Source organism: Danio rerio, chromosome 16 (genome assembly GCF_052040795.2).
Source record: "Danio rerio strain M-AB ecotype USA chromosome 16, GRCz13ab, whole genome shotgun sequence".
In the NCBI taxonomy this organism is placed as follows: domain Eukaryota; kingdom Metazoa; phylum Chordata; class Actinopteri; order Cypriniformes; family Danionidae; genus Danio; species Danio rerio.
The window spans coordinates 54,929,339-54,955,000 of NC_141036.1; the positions used below are offsets into that span (position 1 = coordinate 54,929,339).

Sequence of the window (25,662 nt, forward strand, 5' to 3'; positions counted from 1 at the left end):
GAAGGGCATCCGCTGTGTAAAACTTATGCTGGAATAGTTGGTGGTTCATTCCACAGTGGCGAGCCCTGATGAATAAAGGAACTAAGCTGAAGAAAAATGAAGAAATGGGACTTAAGATTGTAATATTTTAGGCTAAAAACGAAAACCATGGACACACTTGTCCGAAAACCGAAATTGAAAATGCTCCGTAATAATTATTTATTATTTCATTAAAATACATAAAGTGTTTTTTGGATGACTTTTTAAATGTAACCTAAGAGGGCTCAACAATAAGGACTGCTCGATGGCCCGGGCCAGTGTGTGAGATGCTCGGGACTGTAGACAGGATCGATCGGGCCACTGATCCTCTGTCGCTAAAGTTTACTTTGCCTTTGACTATTTGTCAATTGCATGCAAATACAGTCAGAATCGAGAAACAGTTTGTGCTTTTAAGACTTCAAATGATACCTTCTCATTTCCTATTATCTGATTGGATGTTGTTAGCACATAATTTTTTTTCCGTAACAACCAGTACAGCGAAGAGACAGCAACATGGGGCAACATCAAGTGATAATGCTTAAGGAAAACATTTGTTTCTAACGTCTTGGAAGCAGACATTTACGAGAATACACCACGAAAAATAAAATAAAGTGATGTTTGTACAGTTTGACGTGAGTTTAGCTGGTCAGCCATCTTTTTGTTTGCAATAAATACCTGCACATTTTGCTACTTTGAATTTTGCTCATTATACGTTTATTAACATTTTTAAAATATTTCAATTCTAGATTTACAAACATTTTGACACGTTTTTTTTTTTTTTTGATATATATATATATATATATATATATATATATATATATATATATATATATATATATATATATATATATATATATATATATATATATTTGTGGCTAAGAAATAGCTATTAACTTTTTTTTAATAGGGCCAGTGAAAATATTGGCAGGGCAAGTAAAAATCTGAACCACTGGTCCGATCGAAAAAAATCCTTAGCGTTGAACCCTGCCTAATAATATAACTCAAATTACACTCCTTTCAAACAAACACACAAGCCATTAAAAATAAAAACGTAAAAGTTTGAGAGTGAATGATTTGAGAGGTCATTTGGTCATTGATTTGGTCATTTTACTAGTGTTGCCAAGATGACAGTAGATCAGTGCAAGCAGCAGAAACAAATATACTATATTGAAATGTCCTGTTAATAATAATAATAATAATTAAAGTTGGGTAAAGTTACTTTTAAAAATACAAATTAAGATGGTCTTGTAGATTCATAGATTGTAATATTAATTCATTTTCTTTTCGGCTTAGTCCCTTTATTTATCAGGGGTCGCCACAGCGAAATAATCCGCCAACTTATCCAGCACACGTTTTACCCAGCGGACGCCCTTCTAGCTGCAACCCATCATTGGGAAACACCCACACACTCTCTTTCACACACATACACTACGGTCAATTTAGTTTACCCAATTCACCTATAGCGCATGTCTTTGGACTTATGGGTGAAACTGGAGCACATGCAAACTCCACACAGGAACGCCAATTGACCCAGCTGAGGCTTGAACCAGAGACCTTCTTGCTCTGATGCAACAGTGATACCGACTGTGCCACCAGAAAGCACTATAACATTATTCAAAACATTTTATAGCAGAAATCTATTTGTGTTTGCTCAATTGCTAAGGTTTTGCGTGTTTTATTTGCAGCCTGAGGAGAAATGCACAAACATTTCGAATCATTGTTGAAACAGATTTGTTGGGTTATAATGATGCAACCATGAATAATCCAGGCCTGTATCCATGGGTCATGATAATGAAACGCATGTTTGAATAATGCACCATCACAAATCGTGAATGCAAACTCTTGGGGAAAAAAGCTGCCCAGAGAAGAGCCAAGTTTTCAGTTTGATGAGCAGAAACCAAATGAACATCTCCAAGCTGTCATTTGAGAAGCAGATGAACACAAATGATTCACATCACAACAAACTCCATCTGTTATTAGGGTTGGGCGATCTCATATCAAGATATACGTCACCTCATATTCTGATTGCAATATTAGTAACGATATAGTAACCTTTTCTGTATATTCAATCAATTATTAGTTTATATACACTTACCGGCCACTTTATTAGGTACAGCTTACTAGTACAGGTTGGACCAGCTTTTGCCTTCAGAACTGCCTTCATCCTTTGTGGCGTAGATTCAACAAGGCACTGAAAATTACTCAGGTAGGCTGTGGCGTTGTAACGATGCTCAATTGGTACTAATGGGCCCAAAGTGTGCCAAGAAAATATCCCCTACACCATTACACCACCACCGAGAGCCTGAACCATTGATACAAGGCAGGATAGACCCATGCTTTCATGTTGTTGACGCCAAATTCTGACCCTACCATCCGAATACCGCAGCAGAAATCGAGACTCATCCGACCAGGAGTGGCACCCGGTGTGGTCTTCTGCTGATGTAGCCTATTCACCTCAAGTTTGGATGTGTTGTGCATTCAGAGATGCTCTTCTGCAAATCTGGGTTCTCTTTTTTTGGTATTCTCTGTAAACCCTAGAAATGGTTGTGAGTAAAAATCCCAGTAGATTAGCCTTTTCTGAATTTTTCAGACCAGCCCGTCTGGCACCAACAACCATGCCACGTTCAAAGTCACTTAAATCACTTTTTCTACCCAATCTGATTGGTTGATTAGGAATTTGTGTTAACAAGCAGTTGGACGTGTACCTAATAAAGTGGCCGGTGAGTGTATATTGACTGCACAGAATTTTTTTTTTTTTACATTTTAAAGTATAAAGATGAAAAAATACTCATTCAGTGATAATTTTTCTTTATTTAAAACTGTATTGCAAATGTTTGAAATGTAAGAAATTAATATGCAAGAAATAAGAATGAAAAAGAATGCAGAAATATCAAATAAATTCATGAAATGCAAAACACTTTTAAAAAAAAGTGATTACCGGCCCAAAATAAAATATCTTTAAATAATATACACACAGTATAGCTACAGTATAATAAAAATCTTTAAATAAAATGCAATGTAAACATCTTATATTTCAATGAAATAACACACTTGTGTTATTCATGTTTCTGTCTCCATCCCCTGTAATGGTGTGTAATATTGCACTCATATAAATTATGAATAATTGTTACTGTATACTACTGTGTATATTACGACACCATGATATGAACAATAGAGTATGACACGAAACAATAGACTTTTTATTTTGTCCATACGATGTGTATTGTCATATTGCACAGCCCTATCTGTCATCATGCCATATATGAGCCTATTTATTAGGCTTTGTGAAACACAGCTGTTTCTAAATCAGCAGTCTAGATTACACTTTACGATAAGATTTCATTTGTTAATATTAGTTAGTGCAATAACTGACAGTGATGTAACATCTATTTTGCAATTATTATTTTTTTATATTGGCTTGAGCAAGTTTAGATACTGTTATGAAATTTCCCTGGACATCTTTACATCACAGAGTCAAAGAAACATGGGGTGGGCACTTTGACTCACCCAATCAGTCTGTAACCACACCCTGGCAACACATTTAGGGCTCTATGATACACCCGGCGCAATGTGGCGCGCGCAATACTCTTTTGCTACTTTTAGCTCGGCGCAAGGGTCATTTTAAGGAGTTGCGCCATGCTGTTTAAATAGCAAATGCATTTGCGCTTAAATGTGCGCCCATAAGCATTCTGGTCTAAAAAAGCAGGCGTGTTTTGGCGCGTTGCTATTTTGAGAAACTGTAAATAGTCTGATCTTTAAACCAGAACAAAGTTGGTCTATTGTCTGGCGCAAAGTGCACCTGGCTTACACACTACAAACAATATGCAGAACATATATTTCATATTTTACATATGAAAAATATCTAAAATCTTAAGGATATATATATATATATATATATATATATATATATATATATATATATATATATATATATATATATATATATATATATATATATATAAATGATTAAAATATTACAAAACATATTAATTTCCAGCCTACATGAAGATTTAAAAACCACTGCCTTTCTTCATCTTGGGAGGCTTTTTCAGTTCATTCAATTTGCTTTTGTATAATGTTATTATTATTAGCAGTATTATTTATTATATCCATATTTATATTTGTTTTATTAAAAACAACCTTAGATTTGTCCACCTGTCAAATTTTAGACCATGTAGGGCACAGCATGTGTATTTGGAAATTACTCAGTATTTTGACCACACTTTGTTATTATTGTTCATTTATTCGTTTGCTTGAAATTAGAACTGAATTTAGAAATAGTTTTAAAACAAATCATTGCGCTTTACAAACGAAATTAATTATTTATAGACTAATTGAAGGTTTCCCTATCCACGAAAGCAAAAGCGAAAGTGAACTTACTTTACGTCAAAATGTGGCGCGACGCAGCTGGCTCTTAAAGGGAACGGGAGATGAGGCACACCTATAACTCATAAAAAAAATTAACTCAACCCTTTTAGACCATGCGCCATGGCGCAAAGCGGATTTTCCCGTCCTTAAATTAGCAACAATGCGTTCTGACACGCCCTGAAAGCGTTTGCGCCCTGCGTTTTGCGCTCTGCGCATGGACCGTCAAAATAGAGCCCCTAGAGTTTCCTAGCAGCAACAAATCCCACTGACTTCCAATCGAAGACATCAAATCAAAATCTTTGAATTAATATGTCCTAGAAACATGAGGGTGGGCTTGCTTGATTTGTGGCAGCAAGCAGCCAATTACAAATCGTTTTATATCCACACCCTAGCGACAAACGTCAAGCCCCCTATCAACGCAAACCTAAAAGAGGAATATTTTCATTTTCAATTCACATGTCATAGAGAAACAGGGTTGGGTTCATATCGTCAATATATAATATGTCTTGAGGTTTATTTCAGACCATCAAAACAGTTGTATAGTTGTAGCATGGTTCTCTCTAACAGGACTTTTAATCTGCTATCAATGAATATCTATAGTTAGGGTACCACTTTTAATACAAAAAAATAAGGGACGCATACTGCAGCGGGGGCCACGTCCCCAATCACAGGCCCAATAGCATGTCAGTGGTGGTAAATTAATTAAATAGTTTTTTATTAAAATCTGTGTAAACATGCAGTCAGTCTTTCTCTTTTACAACTCTGCAGCACTGATATAGCTGATGTTATGTTGAATAGGGTGGTACACTTGCATTAACTCAGCTGCTGTAACCTAGAGGAGTGAAGAAAATACGAATGAACCGAATTTTAAATGGTGGAATTGATATCAGATTTTGGCTAAAATATTTGTCATTATTTGCAGTAACACCTATCCAAACATGGAAACAGCACATAGGCCCACATAGCAACAAACATTAGCTAGTAAAGTTTTCAAATAGCATATTTCTAATGTAAAAATATGGAAAGTTGCAACTTACTAGTTTAATTTCCTTACATGTGCATTATGTTGTTTATTAATGCATTAAATGTAATTTTTCATGTAATAAATTAATGTTTATGTGCCTGACTTAACCTTAACAAACAAATCATAAGATTACATTGGAATATGATCCACTTACATTGTATTTACAGAATTTTTACTAATTACAATTTGTGCCCCAGTGTGTGAAAACCAGGGCAAATCTAATTCTGAGATAAAGTTTGATTGTAGCTATATATTTTACTGTGATTTCAGATGTTGACATGGTTTTACTCAGTTAATATTAAATACATTAATATGTATTATTTTCAGACTGTTCTTTATTTCATGTAGAAAACAGTCAATTACAAACAAAACAAAAAAATGACTCCAGCTAGATTTTTACAGACTGGGTCACTGTCATTACCATGTCTGCTTCGGGAGAGACTTGGGGTACCCAGTCTGACTGTGCTTTGATTTTTGTGAGCTCTGTCATTGCGGGAATGCTGCTCTCCGGTGGCATGTTGTCGCACGATAGACCCCAGCCACAGAGATTGCTCTCCGACAAATCGTGCAGTTGGCTTGATAACAATTTCTAACACTCTGCAGCCAGGTATCGGTTTTCTCACACTCTTTGCGGTACTTTTGCAGTCGCTTGCGTTTAAACTCGCAGACGTGGGGGTGTTACCTGGAGAAGCATCTGCTATTACTTTCTCAAGACTTGACGGTTGTTGCTAGTTCGGATACGTTTGCAGCCGGAAGTTAACAAGAATTATTAATATTATTTATTAAATTTCCCATTTATTGTATTTTATTAACGTCTACCCCCACTCCAACCCTAAACCCAACTGTCTCAGTAACGTAAAAACAGTAGATGTACAGAGTATTATTTATGTTATCTATTAAACTACCCAATAAATTGTATTTTTTAATGTCTACCCCCACCCCAACCGTCACAGTACTGTAAAAATATTAATTATTGTTATACAGCATCATAAAAAAAATTTGCTATATTAATGTGCATATTACATTTCCGGCCGGCCGCATATCTGATCTACACTTTACCAGACTTGACAGACTGTGCTTAAAAGACCCGCCCTCCTCACTGGAAAAAGACCAATCAAACTAAAGATGACATCAAGTATTACCCAATCAAAAGTAGGAAATGAGGCATCTTTATAAAATGCGTGTGCAGGAAAAGCTACTTTAAAAAAATGATAAAAAATATGAGTATTGTTTCAAAACGGGATGCACAACGAGACGATTCCGTATTTTAAGGGACGAGTGGCAACCCTACCTACCTAGAGTACATGATATTTACCTAAAAATCATGTTACAAATTTTAACAGATTATTAAAACATGAAAAAAAAAACAGGTTTACATCATTTATGTCATTGTTTTTCATCAGAACATGTTAGCAAATAATTAGTTAACTGATCAAGCATGCTAACTTCATGCTGTGTTTTCATTATTGGTATAAAACATGTGCATGTTGTCAGAAACATGCTAAGAGCATGTGCTGTTATCATCATGCTAATACTATTAGCATCAAGCTGGCATCATGTTCAAAGAATGCTAACCGTGTTAACAACATGCTAATAGTGTTAGCATTGTACTAGCAGAATGTGTTTGCAAACTGCCTAAAACTATCCAGTGTCAATATGATTGTCAGAATCTCCAGAACGTGTAATAATGTTTACCTTTGTAACCTTCAGCATAACAGCTGAAATCTCCAAAAACACCCTAACAACCATTAAGAAAACGCCTAGCAACTGTCCAATATTGTTGTTCAAATCTCCTGAATGCATAGTATTGTTTATTGTCCAGTGAATCAGACATGAATGAAGTGAGCGGTTTGCATCTATGAGGAAAAGCAGTGCTGTTTGTGCACCAGTTGAACAAGGGTTTGCTGTTGTCCTCCTTCTGGTCCCCCCCGCTCTATAAATACCCCTGTATAGTGGTTTGTCTGCCACCAAGGCTGCAATTTCTTCAGCCATTAGTAATGTAATGACAGTGGGCATGACAGCTGCTGCAGCTGTGTGTTCATGAGGCTCTGACTCTCCTCGCCGTCACTGCCACAACCACAGGGATTAAACATGCAGACATGCACAAATCGGGCAATCTAAACGCTCTTCCAGAATTTTCTATAACGCATACAATTCTCTAGTCATGCATTTTTCTGAAATGCATTGTCATTCAAATGTTTGGTGTCAGTATCATTTTCTTAACATTATTTATTAGATTTATTTTAAATATTCAAACATATTAAATTTTAATATCAGTTTCATTTTTAATGTCGAAATATTTAGATTTAAAAGGGAGAGTTCACTCAAAAATTTAAATGCATTCACTGTATATTTAGCATCACAGTCATATTACCCTGCAGCCCAAGATCGTGAAGCTGAGCCTGGTCAGTACCTGGATGGGAGACCACATGGGAAAACTAGGTTGCTGTTGGAAGTGGTGTTAGGGTGCTTTCACATCTGTGGTTCGCTTCATTTGGTCCGGACCAAGGGTAATAAATGATATATTGTTGCATCTTCTGCTGTCTTTGGGTCGTTTTCACACTGCTGGCTTTGGTCCGAACCAGTTGAAACGAACCAAAATGCAGTCATCTGACAAAATCCACATCTCTCATTGGCCAGATGTTGTTGAACATATTTCCTAAACTGCTTATTGATTGGTCAGAATTCACGTGCGGGAAAATGCCAATGAACTTCCCGCAGGTAAACAAAACCGGCAGACACAAAATGTTGTTTTTACTCTGGAGGGACGACTGCGCTGACTGAGGGCCTACTCACACTATGCCATTCGTACAGTGCCCAGGCCCGTTTCCCAGATCGTTTGAGAAGTGTGAGTGCGCTGAATCGGGCTCAAGCACGGTTCACTTGGCCGGCCCTGGCCCGGTTGGAAGAGGTGTGCCTGAGCGCGGTTCACTTGGGCTTTGGCGCGGTACACTTGTGTGTGAGTGCAAAACGCGCCAAAGCCCAAAACTGAAAGCAAGATGTGACTTTTAAGGGGCTGTTTCATATGGATTTATTAATCAATCTTACTGTTCAGTGAACACAAACTGCCGTAGATTATTAAAGACGATAACTCAAAGCACGACAGCTGCGCGGCTTCAGCAGACCTCCTCATTCCTGCAGCACGAGAGCATTATGATTGTTTTTGAGCGCCAAAAGTGGCGGATCTGTACGGCGAAATATCTGACTGCGTGTCACCGCATCCCTAAAGGCTGTTTGGCGAAATATTTGACTGCATGTCACTGCATAATAAACGACTGAAACAATATAACTAGAGAAATCTCCAATGTGCTGCTGAGTGAGAGAGCGCTTCTCACTGAACAGCGCAGCAGCGATGACGTAAGCGTGCCGAGGCCCATTTGTGGTGTGAGTGCGGGCCGTCGGGGGAGACAAGCGTGCTTTGGCCCGGTTCGAGGCAACTGTACCTAGTGTGAGTACGGCCTGATTGTATCCCTGCTTTAGACAAACTATACATTACGAGAATGAAGCGCGGCCGCGGTTGGAAAACAGTGTTTTAATGCATCGCTCGTCACTTAAGGAGGAGTCGTGAATTAATTTAGCTAAACTGCGACATGGTCATCTTGCGGAAATATTACCAACGATCCATCAGGTAATGTTTTCCCCTCTCTCTCCCTGTTGGTAAAGCACTGTCAACAAATATTTTTCCTCCATATTCCATAATGCACAGCGCATCGGCCTACGATAGCTGGATTATTCCGAAAGGTGCAGTACTTTTTGCGATTGGACCTGTTTTAGTACGGATCATATTCTCACCACAAACTAACCGCTCCAGGGTTCGTTTGAAAGCGTACCGAGACCACCTCTTCAAGTAGGTCTCCGTACGCTTATTTGGTCCGCTTTTGGTGCGCACTCGAGTACGATTGCTGCATTCTCACCTGCCCAAACGAACCGCACCAAAAGGGGAAACGAACTCTAGTGTGATTCAATCGAACTAAATAAGGCAGGTGTGAAAGCACCCTTAGTGAGGCCAGCAGGGGGACCTCAACCTGTAATCCGTGTGAATCCTAACGCCAGAGATGGGGGACTCGAGTGACTTGACTTGAGTCGAGTCAGACTTAGGTCACAAAATTTAGGACTTGAGACGTGCTTGACAAATATTGAAAAAAAGACTCGACTTGACTTGGACTTGACTGTCATGACTTGAGACTTGACGTGGACTTGAGTTAAATGACTCGAAATAACTTGTTTTTGTTAAATACGCATAATTTGTTATATATTATGCGTTTAAAAAAAATACTAAACCGAAAGTCACGCATGCGCAGTATTAACAGCTCATCAGTTCTCAGATCGGTCTGAAAGAATCAGTTGAATTTGCTGGACTGGATCATTCGGTTCATTAAGAAGAACAACTTTAAATGATTCATTAGATTCATTTGAACAATTCATTTGAATGATTCATTCGCTATTCAGCCATCACCAATCACAGCTAATCAAAGTTTATACTATTTAGTCTGACTCAGTGCTTGCCACACATATACTTTACCTGGGCGGACAATCTAAGTATATTTAGTGACACGTTTTTTACAGTTATTATCATTCTTCTTCACTGTTTTGTATCTGCCTAATTTAACCAAACATCCGCGAGTAATATAGTGGAAAATCCACTCTTACTCATTTCGTTCTGTGCGGCCGTGAACTGTCAGCACCCACGCTCTGCAGACCCACAGAGACATGTCTTTTTGGGACTTAAAAAATTAGTCCGGCCAGGTTTCTAAATGTCTAAACAGGTCCAGGATTTGACTTTTGCTTTCTAAAGCTGTAGTTCGTTAATCTTTTTATTATAAGCCTATTTTCGCCTGGCTTTGCAGCTGACTGCTTGCACAGTTGTGAGAGAAACATTCAATAATTCATTCTTGAATCTAAACGACTCAGAAAAACTTTACTGTATACTCTGAGAGAATGAAATGACTGGTCTAAACTGACTGCAAAATATACCTACACCGTTAGTAGTAGAGCGCATTTGCCTTCTTTAAATAATCTACACCAGTGGTTCTCAAACTTTTTTCACCAAGTACCACCTCAGGTCTCGAAAGTACCACCAAAATGAGCAGTATTGAAATACAGTAGTGTAGTAGGCCCAGTATAGCAGCTACAACTCTGCACAGTTAAAAAAAACGTGGCAGAAATATAGGCTATATGTCATATATGGCATATTATTTGCATAATTTTTGTACATTTTGAAATATGTGTAGCATGTACATGACATTTTACATTTCATCCACGTACCACTAGAAGGAAGCCTGCGTACCACTAGTGGTACACGTACTACAGTTTGAGAACCACTGATCTACCAGTTTAAATCTTGTAAATATGATCATTTTTAGAGAGATTGTCTGTTTTTATTCCTTTTTCTATTATTTATTTCTCATTTGCTGTATATTTTATTAGTTTAATGATGTCATTAGGCATATCTAAAATGCTTTTGAATTCAAGTTTGCTTTGAACTTGAAAGAGACGGAGAAGCAGCGGTGCACATTGCTCCTGAATAGGTGAGAGAAAGTGGACGTCTTTTTTAACATTTTTTTTTTTTACTTTAACCCATTAAAAGTAAACAGTGTATAACTTTGTCAAAATAAATGAACATGGGGTTTTACATTAGAAAAGTGTAAATAAGTAGCGTTGGCACTTGTACACTTTACTGCATGTCTGCATCTGTCAGGTCTGGGCAACCATTGCCACGTGGCGAAACCATCAGAAAGAGCTGAACTTCCTGGAGTGTCGCCACAACCGTGACTGATCTCTGTGAGGGCCTTCTGAGCGCTGGCACTGAACTGAAGCAGATGTTGGCATGGCCTGACAAGTGACCCTGCCATGCTTTTAGTAACTATAGGGATGTACAATTCAATTAGACTGACCTGCAGTACACAATGACCTTTGGCATTGCCTCTGTGTGACTGCTTTCATTAAAGTCTGCAGGTTTTAGCTAGTCCTGTGTTTCCTGGAGATTGTGAAACGATGTGTTCTGCTGATTCACTGTCAGAGAAATGATACCACAGCTGGTTGCGAAAATCAACTTTTCATAACTTGTTTTCTAGATGGTGCTTCCTATATTTACAAATTAAGGTGATTGTTTATTATAAATTATATATATATATATATATATATATACACACACACACATATACACCCACCCACCCACACACATTCTCAGTTTCATTCTCAGTTTCTCAGTTTGGTATTGGGTAAAATGTTAAAGGTAATTTTTATTTTATTTTATTTTTTTACAAAAAATTGTTAATATTAAATAAAAAAGGGGAAAAAAATTATCCAGATAGTAAAAATAAAAATCCAATCAGAATAAGAAAATAAGGTATGGTCAATAATGGTCAAAATAAGAATAGTTTAAATGCTTGTGATTGAAAAACAGGCTTTTCCCACCAATTCAGCTGTTCTTCAGTTAAAACATTGGTATTTTACTGCCTAAATTTTTAAGGAAAGTGTACAATTTTCTGTTATACTATAAAAAAGCTTTAAAATTACAAAATGTAAGAAATTATTATTATTATTAATAATAATAATAATAATAATAATAATAATAGTGTTGTGACGCCAACACTTCAATCCTGAACTGTATCACCACAATAACTTAGTTTTCCCAGGGTCCACTACCAGGTGTGGGACATCTGACATCAAACACCAAAACATTTTATTAAATTAAATATTCAATTTTCAAAAAAAAAATAAAAATAGCCTTTTAAAAAATGGTGGTGTTTATTTACAAGAATTATGTTAAAATGTTCAGTGCAAAGTATATGTACATTGACCCCAAACCAAAAAGGTATGTACAAGAAAAATACAAAGTATCAAAATAACAAAACATACATTAAATATATACATATACATTAAATATATACATATAAATTAAAAAAAAAAAAAATATATATATATATATATATATATATATATATATATATATATATATATATATATATATATGTGTGTGTGTGTGTGTGTGTGTGTGTGTGTGTGTGTGTGTGTGTGTGTGTGTGTGTGTGTGTGTGTGTGTCTGTGTGTGTGTGTAATGTATTAGTCTTCGTTTATTATTAGCTTAAAGGGACTAATAATATTGACCTTAAAATGGTGTTTTAAAAAAAATGAAGACTGCTTTTATTCTAGCCGAAATTAAACAAAAAAGACTTTCTCCAGAATATAAAATATTATCAGACATACTGTGAAAATGTCCTTTCTGTTAAACATCATTTGGGAAATGTATAAAAAAAATAATAACAATAATAAATTCTGACTTTAACTATGGATAGATAGATAGATAGATAGATAGATAGATAGATAGATAGATAGATAGATAGATAGATAGATAGATAGATAGATAGATAGATAGATAGATAGATAGATAGATAGATAGATAGATAGATAGATAGATAGATAGATAGATAGATAGATAGATAGATAGATAGATAGATAGATAGATAGATATCTCTGTGCATCACGGTGCATCAACGATGCTTTTCATACACAGTTTTATATTTTACTTCACAAGAAGTGCAACAGGGATTCTGCTGTAACTTCAGTGTCAGTGAAAGACTGTCCAGCAAACCCACACAGTGAATTGTGAGGAGTTTCTGCGTTTTTAAGTAGTTGGAGCGTTTTAATTACTTGTGTTCTCCTCCCTCGCCATAGTAACAATATAAAGCATATGAGTTAAATTTTTAGGACATAATAACCGGTTAGGATCAATTAATGAACCAATACCGAATCGTCCACGTCTGCATCATGGTGCACCAAAGAAACAATTAATTTTGACACCCCTAATATAATAATATTAATCAATAATATTGACCACATTTTACTTTTTTAATTCAAGCCGAGCTAAATTAAATAAAACTTTATACAGAAGAAAAATATAATAGGAAATACTGTGAAAAATATCTTTGCTTTTTTTAAAAAGCACTTGGGAAATATTTGAAATGAAATTAAAATTTGACAGGAGGGTGAATAATTTCATCTTCAACTGTGTGTGTTTGTTAACACGTTACCTTTTTAACATTTTACTTTAAACAGAATATTTGCAGTGTTATTTTTTAAAGTGCAAACTCTTCCCAGAGGCCTCTGTTTTTATGATGCAGTCCAGTATTTCACGAGTCTAAAGGTCAGAACGAGCATAATCTGCACAGACCAACTTAAACACACACTCGGATGAATAATGCAGTAAATCAACAGAGGTCATTTACACACATACACAGCAGCAAAAACACTATAAATAGTGTATATATTTGTAAGAGTCAGTGTGGGGGCATATATGGACATGTACATGTGCATTACCACATGTAAGAAACCTACCGAGGGGTAGCCACTAAATAACAGGACATTTAATATGCTGTACATGGCTTGTGTTTTTCCTCTGTCTGTAGCATGTTTTGAGTCTCTTGGGAAAGGAGTTCTGAGTTTGATCTGGTTTTAGCTGTTGTTTTTGTGTGTCTGAATGTAATAAATGCAAAAGTCTGTTCTTATTAGAAGGATGCTGGTCTGCGCTCAACAAAACTCCATATTTTTACATAATCCATGCTGAGACCACTTTCCTCATCAGGGAAGCATGAGTCAGTTCAACTACTGTAGTATATACTTCTTTTTTTCCCCAATGGAGCTACTAATCTTGATAATTTCAGGCTTATCAGGTTTTAAGGCATTTAGTTTTGCTTGCCCTGAAAAAATAATTGTATTATATATATATATATATATATATATATATATATATATATATATATATATATATATATATATACACAGTGCAACCAGAAAGTATTGATAGCGATTAATTTTTTCCATATTTTTTATGTTACAGTCTTATACCAAAATGGATTAGATTAATTTATTTCCTCAAAATTCTACACACAATCCCCCATCATAATTACAATTTGAAAAAAGAGTTTTTGAAATTGGTGCAAATTCATTGTACATCAGTATTCACAGTCTTTACTGTGAAGCTCTAAATTGAGCTCAGGTACGTTCTGTTTCCACTGATCATTCTTGAGATGTTTCAGAAGCTTAATTGGAGTTCAGCTGTGGTCAATTCAGGTGATTGGACATGATTTGAAAAGGCATACACCTGTCTATAACCTCCCAGGGTTGACAGTGCATGTCAAAGCACAAACCAAGCATGAAAACAAAGGAATTGTCTGTAGACCTCCGAGACAGTATTGTCTTGAGGCACAAGGCTTGGGGGAAGGTTACAGAAACATTTCTGCTGCTCTGAAAGTTCCAATGAGCACAGTGGCCTCCATCATGCGAAAGTGGAAGATGTTTGGAACCACCAGGACTCTTCCTAGAGTTGGCCGGCCATCTAAGCTGAGTGATCGAAGGAGAAGGGCCTTAGTCAGGGAGGTGATCAATAACCCGATGGTCACTCTGTCTGAGCTCCAGCGTTTTTATGTGAAGAAAGGAGAAAACCAGACACCGCTCATCACCAGGCTAATAGCATCCCTACACTGAAAATGGCTGTATCATCATCATCACTTCACATCCAGCCTGATAGATCTTGAGAGGTACTGCAAATAGGAATGGGCTAAAATTCCTAAAGACAGGTGTGCCAAGCTTGTGGCATCATATTCAAAAAGACTTGAGGCTGTAATTGCTTATAAATGTGCATCAACATAAGTATTGAGTAAAGGCTGTGAATACTGATGTACACGTGATTTTTCAGGTTTTTTATTGTAATAAATTTGCAACAATTTTAAAAACTCTTTTTTCACATTGTCATTATGGCAGATTGTGTGTAGAAATTTGAGAAAATAAATGAATTTAATCCATTTTGGAATAAGGCTTTTGCATAAAAACGTGGAAAAAGTGAAGCGCTATGAATACTTCTCAGATTCACTGTATTTTTGAAAAAAAGACACTCTGGGATTTACTATCCATCATCTAGAGTTGATAATGCTCAAAATTTAAAAAAAAAGTTTTGGATGCACTAAACATTGTAATCAATTAAATTAAATGTAAAATAGGGCGAAGCAGTGGTGCAGTAGGTAGTGCTGTCGCCTCACAGCAAGAAGGTCGCTGGTTCAAACCTCGGCTCAGTTGGCGTTTCTGTGTGGAGTTTGCATATTCTCACTGCCTTCGCGTGGGTTTTCTCCGGGTGCTCCAGTTTCCCCACAGTCCAAAGGCATGCGGTACAGGTGAATTGGGTAGTCCAAAGACATGCGGTACAGCTCAATTGGCTAAATTGTCCTTAGTGTATGAGTGTGTTTGGATGTTTCCCAGAGATGGGTTGCGGCTGGAAGGGCATTCGCTGCGTAAAAACTTGCTGGATAAGTTGGCAGTTCATTCCGCTGTGGCGACCCCGGATTAATAAAGGGACTAAGCCGACAAGAAAATGAATGAATGAATTAATAAATGTAAAATAAAGCAAGGCAAATTACATACCTGAAGGGCCGGTGTTTTGCAGATTTTAGCTCCAACTTCCCTCAACACACCTGCATGGATGTTTCTAGAAAGCCTAGTAGGAGCTTGATTAGCTAGCCCAGGTGTGTCTGATTGGGTTTGGAACTGAACTTTGCAGGACACCGGCCCTCCAGGACTGAGTTTGGACACCCCTGGCTTAAGTTATTTAGTAACTAATAAAGTTATGGTAACTAATTACCTTAACTTTTCTGATTTTAATTGTAATGCATTAATGTGAACTTTTTGTAAAGCTGCTTTGAAACAATAATTATTGAGAAAAGAGCTACAAATAAATTAAATGTAATTAAATTATTGCTTATTTATGGTTTCATTGCATTGTACATGTAAGTGCAATGCATTTGCAGGCTTCTTTCTGACCTCTGAATGGACACTAGTATCTGTAGGCTGCAATTGAGGCACCATTACAGTAAAACCACGCTCACACTCTCAATATGTTTCTCCATTGTTCACAGATGATCCAGACCAGCCAGGCGCTGCTAGAAAACTCAGATGGCGTCTACGACAGAATACTGCAAGTGCAAAAAGCAGGTATGAATGCAAAACCTAGAAAACACAGTGTTCCACAAGGGAGGCGTGTGTTTCTTGGAACACAGCCGATCGACGCATCCCTTCGATCGCAGCTTCCTCTGAAATCGAGCACACAAAACACACTGAAGAAAAAAAGCTCAGAGAAAAAAGCTCATTATGTTACATAAAGCTCATTGTGCACGCTTTTCTCTTCATCTGTGTGATGTCCTGCTTTGCAAACACTCTTCAAGTAGGTTTTTTTTTTCTCTCAATAGTGTCGTTGGTTGTCTAATTATCGGCCACTAAAAGGGTAAACATCTAAGGCCTGGAATCAATGCTGACGCCTCCGGTCGCACAGCACAATCGCCAAAAGATCAGCCTTGATTGCATTCGCTCGCCAAATGAAAGAGAAGAGGCGAGTGTGGAAGAAAGGACAGGCGGCGTGTGTTTTATCAAGCGCTCGTGTGATTTTAAAGTGCATCTGCAGCCTTTGTAAATTGCATTGATGTGCACGCTGGATTTAGCTTCACTTCTGATCTCACAAATCAAATCAGGCCAAACAATCGGAATTGAATTTAGGACAAATTGAATACCGCCAGGCAGATGTGGAAGTGTTGCTTTTTTAGAAGATGTGGAAAAGTCGTTGGGGGTGCTTCATATCACGTCTAATGTAAATTGCAGGGGTGTTCAAATCATGCAAACAAACATATCTTAATTTATTTGTTATGGTTCATTTAAGGGCATTTAAAAATATTTTTTAAATTTACTATATATTTAATCAAATCTTTAAATATTTGTTTATTTATTTATGGTTCACATGAAATCCATGCAAATATATATATATATATATATATATATATATATATATATATATATATATATATATATATATATATATATATATATATTAGTGATGTAACGGTATCAGAGTTTCACGGTACAAGAATACCTCGGTATGAATGGTACGGTACGGTATTTATTGAATAATTTACAGGAAAAATAAAACTAATGAAAAGACTCGAAAAAAGTGGCAAAAGTGTTTATTTACCTTAGCACTGAACATATCAATGACATACAAATTAGCCATCTATCTGTAAGTTTCGAAACAGGAACTTCAATTTTTCAATTTTAATAACAAAAAAACTATTAAACCATATAAAAAAAGTTTCAATTTAGTATTGTTGAAAACTCATCACATTCAACATTTAATCACTCACTCATTGAGATAGAGATGGGTTTTAAGGAAAATTATCATATAACTATAATCTGGTAAAAGCCGGGATCTCTGGACATTTACAATGTCCCCTGCAACAGAAAAAACCCTCTCATTTGGGACTGAGGTTTCTGGGACAGAGATATGATTTAGCCCAGGTTGACAGCAGTGGGTAACGTTGTGCATTATCTTTCCACCACTTGAGAGGACAAGCCATGAGTGAGATAGAGGTCTCTTTGCAGTACAAGTCAATGTCTGCATCAATCTAACAAGTGTGCTGTGTTCTGCAGTCCCCATAACTGTTTTAGTCGTATTCCCCGACTTATATTTCACCACAGTCTGGCAGTGCCTGCATACTGTTTTTTTCTTTGTCTTTCACCTTTTCTCCTTTTTCGTATCTTTTTAGAAAGAAACCGAAATGCTTCCACACATCCGATTTAAAACCCGCTTTAGGTTCGATCATTTCCAGCTCTTTTTCTTCCCCGCTACTAGCAACACACTCCATTTCCGCAATACTGGATCTGTAGCGACAACAGACCGCAAAGATGATGGCCACGCCTGGGCTGATGGGAATTGTAGTTCCCGCTACCTCCCGTTCACTTCATTCGCCTAAGCAAACTTTTCTTAGAAATATAGTTTTATTTAGTCATCCGCCTACGGTAATATTGAAAAAAATTACTATTGCGGTATGACGGTATTTACAATATTGTTACATCCCTATCATATATATATATATATATATATATATATATATATATATATATATATATATATATATATAATAAACATATGTGCATGATCACATGCACTCAGTTAATGTTAGGCCTGTTAATAATCTGATAAAAAAAAATTTAAAACGAAAGCATTAATTGCTGCTGCGTACAAAAAGATATGTCTTGAGTTCTTGAAATCAGCTGGACTGTGGGTGCACGATCATCGCTGTTTGTCCAGTTTATTTCAATTCAAACAGAACCGATCACAAGTTGCATTCTCTAGGCACGGTTGATTCCCACAAGTAAACGGGAGCTCGCATCACCCTCTCATTCGGTATTCACCTGCATTCTATTGTTCGCGCAAACGCAATTACTTTTGTCAGTCGTGTTGCTTCTCAATTCTAAGATTGCCTTTGCATGCATATATTGGACCATCATTATTGTCGAGCCCTGCTTTTAAGAATTATTATCCGGGAAAATATTTTTTAACCAGCCAAAGTGGCTAGTGGGAGTGTCTGTCTTTCTGCCGAAATCTACCCGCATTTGGCAGGTGTTAATATAAAGCCCTGGTTGTAAAATACAAATCTGCAAGATCGAGCCATGTTAGCAACGGCTCTTTGAAGAACAACTGATCATCAAAGATCACTCTAAGATTCCTTACCGAACTTCATGGTGTAATGGTGAATGATCCCAACTGGATTGGGAAGCCATGTTGTACTGTATGTGTGATGTTGCAGAGAGGACTAGAATTTCAGTTTCTGCCAGGTTAAGCTGTAGATGATGGCCTTTCATCCAAGCTGAGATATTTAATATTACAAATTAAATCAGACAATAAATATCTGAATTCATTCTCTAAAACGTGGGACAATGTTGTGATTTTTTTAGATGATAGACATAAAAGTTGTGAAATAAAAGAATTTAATTGTATTATGTTATTATTTATTTGGGTTATTTATTTTAATTTAACAGTATTTTAATTATATATGCATGGGTTTGGTGCCTTTAGCTTTACTTCTGATCAGACAGAAGAATCATAAAAAAAAATGTAATTAGTACCCAAGGCAAATATATACGCTTTATTAGATGTGGCAAAGCATCATTCCTGCTGTGCTTCACATCTCTTCGTTTTCCCCATTGCCTTTTATCTGTTTATGTTCTAATGTGTTCATAAAACCTTATGAAGCGGCGTGGAAACATTGATCATCATTTTCGGCTTTGGTTTTGTTGCTGGGCGACAGTGATTGGCAGACGATCGATGCGGGAGGCTGGCAGTGTTTCATTGATCGCAGCTGATGGAATCTTGGCACAGGAAGCTGTTAGACTTCATTATATGGTCTCTCAATGAACAATTATCACAGCCGCGCCCAAACACACACGCACACACACACTCTGCCATCCTGCTTTGTTAAGCAGGCACTGAATCAATATTGTCTCAATACCACATGTATCATTTCCTGTCCTGTTTAAATTCAGTAATGGCTAATAAATCTTGATGTGCAGCAGATATTAATGCTTTTCAAAGGACCTGTATGTTGAAGTCATAAAGCCTTGTTTTTGGGGACACTGGTGGCTATTAGGTGAACTGCAATCAGAAAAAAAAATAGTTGACTTTACTTTAAAAAAAAAAAGGTGAGTTGCCAAATGCCAAAAATGTTTTTTTCACTTATTTTTATTAAGTCCAAAAAGAAATGGAATATTGTTTGTTTTTAATATTAATGCTTTTTAAAGCATCTATATGTAGAAGTCAGAAAGCCTTGTTTTTAGTGACACTGGTGGCCATTAGGTGAACTGCAGTCAGAAAAAAACTATAAGTTGACTTTAAAAAGGTAAGTTAAGATGACTTAATTATATTATTATACACACTAGGGCTTGAACAACTATGTTATCAAAGTTGAATCAACGTCAACTAGTTGCTGGTGACACCATTAATAAAATACAACACTCAAATATTTAGCAAAAAAATATAATATAGATTTCAATAGTCCGAGGGCAGTTTCATTCAGCAAACATACATTTGTGTGTAAGTCTGCATGTAGTCTAGGTCAAAAAAGACGGGATCTGCATAGTGCGACTAGTTGACGTCAATCAAAAAGCGTCAAGCGAGCATTAAAGTCAGTGCAAGCCCTAAAACACACTTCATTCACCTTTTTCATTTACTCAAATTCCATTTACTCTCAACTTTTCAGGCAACGAGTTTTAACTTCTAAAGAATTAACTAACTAATTGTTTCTTACAGTGTTAAACATGTTAGTCTACACAAAATGTCTAATAAATTTTGATGCAGATATTAATGCTTTTAAAGCACCTATATGTAGTATTCAGAAAGTTTTATGTTTGGTGACACTGGTGGCCATTAGGTGAACTGCTGTCAAACAAATCTATTAGTTGACTTTACTTAAAAAAGTGAGTTAAGTTGACTTAATTTTATAATTATACACACTAGGGCTTGAACAACTTTATGTTATCTAAGTCGAATCAAAGTCAACTAGTCGCTGGTGACGGCATCAATAAAACACAAATATTTTGCAACATGCCTCAATTTGTGTTTTATTTGCAGGAAATGCATATAGATTTCAATAATCCGAGGGCAGTTACATTCAGAGAGCATACATTTGTGTGTAAGTCTGCCATGTAGTTTAGGTAAAAAAGACGTGATCTGCATAGTGCGACTAGTTGACGTCAATCAAAAGGAAGAGCATTAAAGTCGACAAGTCAGTGCAAGCCCTAATACACACTTCATTCACTTTTTTCATTTACTCTCAACTTATTGCTTTTAAGGCAACGAGTTTTAACTTCTAAAGAATGAACTAACTAATCGTTTATTACAGTGCAAAACATGTTAGTCTACACAAAATGTCTAATAAATATTGATGTGCAGCAGATATTAATGCTTTTAAAGGACCTATATGTTAAATTCCGAAAGCCTAGCTTTTGGCGACACTGGTGGCCATTAGGTGAACTGCAATCAGAAAAAAAAAATTTGTTGACTTTACTTTAAAAAAAGGTGAGTTGCCAAATGCCAAAAAAAAAAAAAATCACTTATTTTTAAGTCCAAAAAGAAATGGACTATTGTTTGTTTTTAATATTATTATTTTGTGATGTATTATTTGGTTAATGAGCAGCAATAAACACTCAAATATATTATAAATATAAAAGATTTCCTTTATTTAAAATGACTAAATACATCACAATCGTGAAACCATGATTATTCCTCAAACTATAATCGTACAACCAAAATCTATAATCATTGCATTCCTAATTGTCACATTATATTTAAATTTAAAGCTAGTGAGATAATAGTATTGAATTTTGAATGTCATATTTTATGAGGTCATAACCCTTAAAATACAATCTTTTTGTTAATGAAACCTATAAACCTGTACGTACGAGTAACTAGACTGCCTGTGAAGGTTTCACTTTAGCACCTCACTTTCACTTCACTAGCAAAAGAGCAAGGTTTTTCACCACACTGAATATGTTGTTTTGGAAGACATGTCTGAAGTAAAGTTGTTTTCACTATCAGTGTTATGTTTATGTTAGCAGGAAGTTGCTAGGCAACAGATTCACGCATATTCAAAGGCACAGAGGAAAGTAGCAGACAATGAAATGAATGCGGTCACAATGACACTGACTGACTTTCGTGTTGTTATTTTATTACAATAACCACATTAGAAAAACAAATACACACACATTCAGAAAAAAGTAATTGCATTATATATATTTTTAACAACCTTATTAAATTACAAAAGTAAAAAAAAAATAATAATAATAAAAAATGAAATGATCAATCATACATCCAGCATAATAAGGAGCGAGACGTGTTTGCCGGAATTTGTTGCTATTTTCAGACAAGCGCAACTGTAATTTTCATTTTTTGTGCCATATTGTTTCAATATAAAATCCATTTGTTGTCATTATTATTTTGTATTATTTATTATTTAGTATTTTAAATTATATGGATATTTGTTCATTTTCTTTTCAGTCCCTTTATTTAATTTGAGGTCGCCACAGCGGAATGAACCGCCAACTTATCCAGCATACATTTTTTGCAGCGGATGCCCTTTCAGCTGCAACCCATCACATGATCCTCAATCAAATTTGGTTTATGGCCCATCATTAGATGTAATAAAATAAAAAAAAATTTCAGTCTTCAATATTTTTTTGTGGTCTATGAGTTTCTAGTACTCATTCATTCATTCAATCATGATGAACGCACGGAGAATACTGGCTCATGCTTTTGTACTCCATTATTTCAGACACTGTGAGAACAGCTTCTCTCCCATGGTGCAGAACTGAAAATTATGTGCGACTGCCACAAGAGGGCGTATTCCGACAGTTGTGTCCAAATGTATTAATTTGCTGGAAATTAGAACTGAATTTAGGAACAATTTTGAAACAATTCTTTGTGCTTAAACTAATCTAAATATGTCGGCTAATGGGTGTCTTCAGTGGAGTGTGAACAACACTGTTTCCTTATCCACAAAAGTAAAGGAGTAAAGTAAAGGTTAAAGTAAAGAGAAAGTAAAGAGGCCAAATAGAGGAGGCATGTTCTTTATCCCAGCGCTGCAGATGGCCTGTTTAACCATTTTCTCGGTAGTGAAGCGGTTTTCTACTTACAAAGTCCGCCATGTGAATAACAAATGCACCATGGCGCAACGCAACTGACTCTCAAAGAGAATGGAAGATGAGACTCTAATTGGTTAAATATACGTTATGCTCAAAACACTCCCATAACTCATTAAGAGAATAAGCACAACCCTGTTAGACCATGCGCCAGGGCGCAGAGCATATATTTCTGTCCTTAAAATAGCAAAAGTGGATTCGGACACAACCTTAATGCTTTTGCGCCATGCGCTTTAGACTTTGTGCTTAGACCGTTAAAATAGAAGATTTAAAAAAGAAGAAGAAAAAAAGCCCCTAGTGTTAAAGCAAGTTGCACTATTACTGTTGCTCATACAAGCAAATGATTCCTGGAATCATACTTCAAAGGAAGGTTTGCTATTACTTTTCCAAGTGATTAGACACACTGCAACAGACCCTAGCAGCTGCTGACTCTGAGGTACAGTTTTATGATGAACTATCTTTATATTTTCTGCTTGCTGCTTGCCTTTGCAAAACTCACCGTGAGACTCGAGTGTGGGTGGTTGCTGAGACATTGCTATACAGTTTCTAAGGTTTCTCAGAGATTGTCTGCATGTAGATGGCAATGTTATAGCAACCGGTTACACTTAAATGATCATTAGAGACCATCCAGAACACTCAATTAACACTCAAAGATCATGCAGAGAATCAGACAAAATACCATTCAAAACAGAAACATGCAAGCATTCACTCAGAACATCCTAACAACCATCAATAGTTTCCTAACAACATGTAGGCATTCACTCAGAACACCTTACAACCATCAACAGTTTCCTAGCAACATGCAAGCATTCACTCAAAACATCCTAACAACCACTAAGAAATCCTTAGCAACATGTGAGCATTCATTTAGAACATCCTAAAAACCACCAAGAGTTCCCTAGAACATGCAAAAATAAACTCAGAACACCCTAGCAACTGCAAGGTGCTTCCTAGCAACATGCAAGTATTCACTCAGAACACCTTAGCAACCATCAATAGTTCCATAGCACCATGCAAGCATTCTCTCAGAACACCTTAACAACCACCAAGAAATTTCAAGCAACATGCAAGCATTCACTCAGAACACCTTAACAACCACATATAGTTCCCTAGCAACATGCAAGCATTCACTCGGAACATCTTTACAACCACATATAGTTCCCTAGCAACATGCAAGCATTCACTCGAAACACCTTAACGACTACCTATAGTTACCTAGCAGCATGCAAGCATTCACTCAGAACACCATAACAACCACCCATAGTTCCCTAGCAACATGCAAGTATTCACTCAGAACACCATAACAACCACCCATAGTTCCCTAGCAACATGCAAGTATTCACTCAGAACACCTTAGCAACCATCAATAGTTCCATAGCACCATGCAAGCATTCTCTCAGAACACCTTAACAACCACCAAGAAATTTCAAGCAACATGCAAGCATTCACTCAGAACACCTTAACAACCACATATAGTTCCCTAGCAACATGCAAGCATTCACTCGGAACATCTTTACAACCACATATAGTTCCCTAGCAACATGCAAGCATTCACTCGAAACACCTTAACGACTACCTATAGTTACCTAGCAGCATGCAAGCATTCACTCAGAACACCATAACAACCACCCATAGTTCCCTAGCAACATGCAAGTATTCACTCGAAACACCTTAACAACCACATATAGTTCCCTAGCAACATGCAAGCATTCACTCGGAACATCTTTACAACCACATATAGTTCCCTAGCAACATGCAAGCATTCACTCGAAACACCTTAACGACTACCTATAGTTACCTAGCAGCATGCAAGCATTCACTCAGAACACCATAACAACCACCCATAGTTCCCTAGCAACATGCAAGTATTCACTCAGAACACCATAACAACCACCCATAGTTCCCTAGCAACATGCAAGCATTCCCTCGGAACACCTTAACAACCACATATAGTTCCCTAGTAGCATGCAAGCATTCACTCAGAACACCATAACAACCACCTATAGTTCTCTAGCAACATGCAAGCATCTACTCAGAACACCTTAACAACCACATATAGCTCCCTAGCAACATGCAAGCATCTACTCAGAGCACCTTAACAACCACATATAGCTCCCTAGCAACATGCAAGCATTCACTCAGAACACCTTAACAACCACATATAGTTCCCTAGCAACATGCAAGCATTCACTCAGAACACCTTAACAACCTCCTATAGTTCCCTAACAACATTCAAGCATCTACTCAGAACATCTTAAGGTGTTTGAGGTGTTCTGGCAAAATATAAGTTGTACCCCACCAAAATGTAAGCAATCACTCAGTACATCCTTACAACCACTAAGAGATCGCTAGCAACATGTGAGCATTCATTTAGAACATCCTAACAACCACCAAGAGATCCCTAGAACACTCAACAACCATCAATAATTCCCTAGCAACATGCATTCACTCAGAACACCTTAACAACTATCAATAGTTCCCTAGCAACATGCATTCACTCAGAGCACCTTAACAACCATCAATAGTTCCTTAGCAACATGCAATCATTCACTCAGAACAACCACCTACAATTGCTTAGCAACATGCAAGCATCCCATCTGAAAACATTAGCAACTCCCTAGTGCTTCCTAGCAACTAGGAAACATTCACTCAGAATGTCTTAGAGACCAGCTAGAGTTCCCTTGCAACATGAAAGCATTCACTCAGATCCCCCATACAACCACTTAGTGCTTTACAGCATT

The 25,662-nt window shown here is 36.7% G+C and overlaps 2 protein-coding genes across 8 annotated transcripts in view; one reads left to right on the forward strand and one right to left on the reverse strand.

Moving 5' to 3' along the window:
- Positions 1-25,662, reverse strand: part of rftn1b (raftlin, lipid raft linker 1b) — a 400,288-nt gene that overhangs the window by 321,593 nt on the left and 53,033 nt on the right. The window lies entirely within an intron of this gene.
- Positions 1-25,662, forward strand: part of plcl2 (phospholipase C like 2) — a 130,165-nt gene that overhangs the window by 72,150 nt on the left and 32,353 nt on the right. For all 3 annotated transcript variants that reach the window (XM_087287995.1, XM_087287994.1, XM_087287996.1), the window contains exon 4: positions 16,318-16,393. In XM_087287995.1, the coding sequence (XP_087144121.1) occupies positions 16,318-16,393 (76 nt within the window). The remainder of the gene's footprint in view (positions 1-16,317; positions 16,394-25,662) is intronic.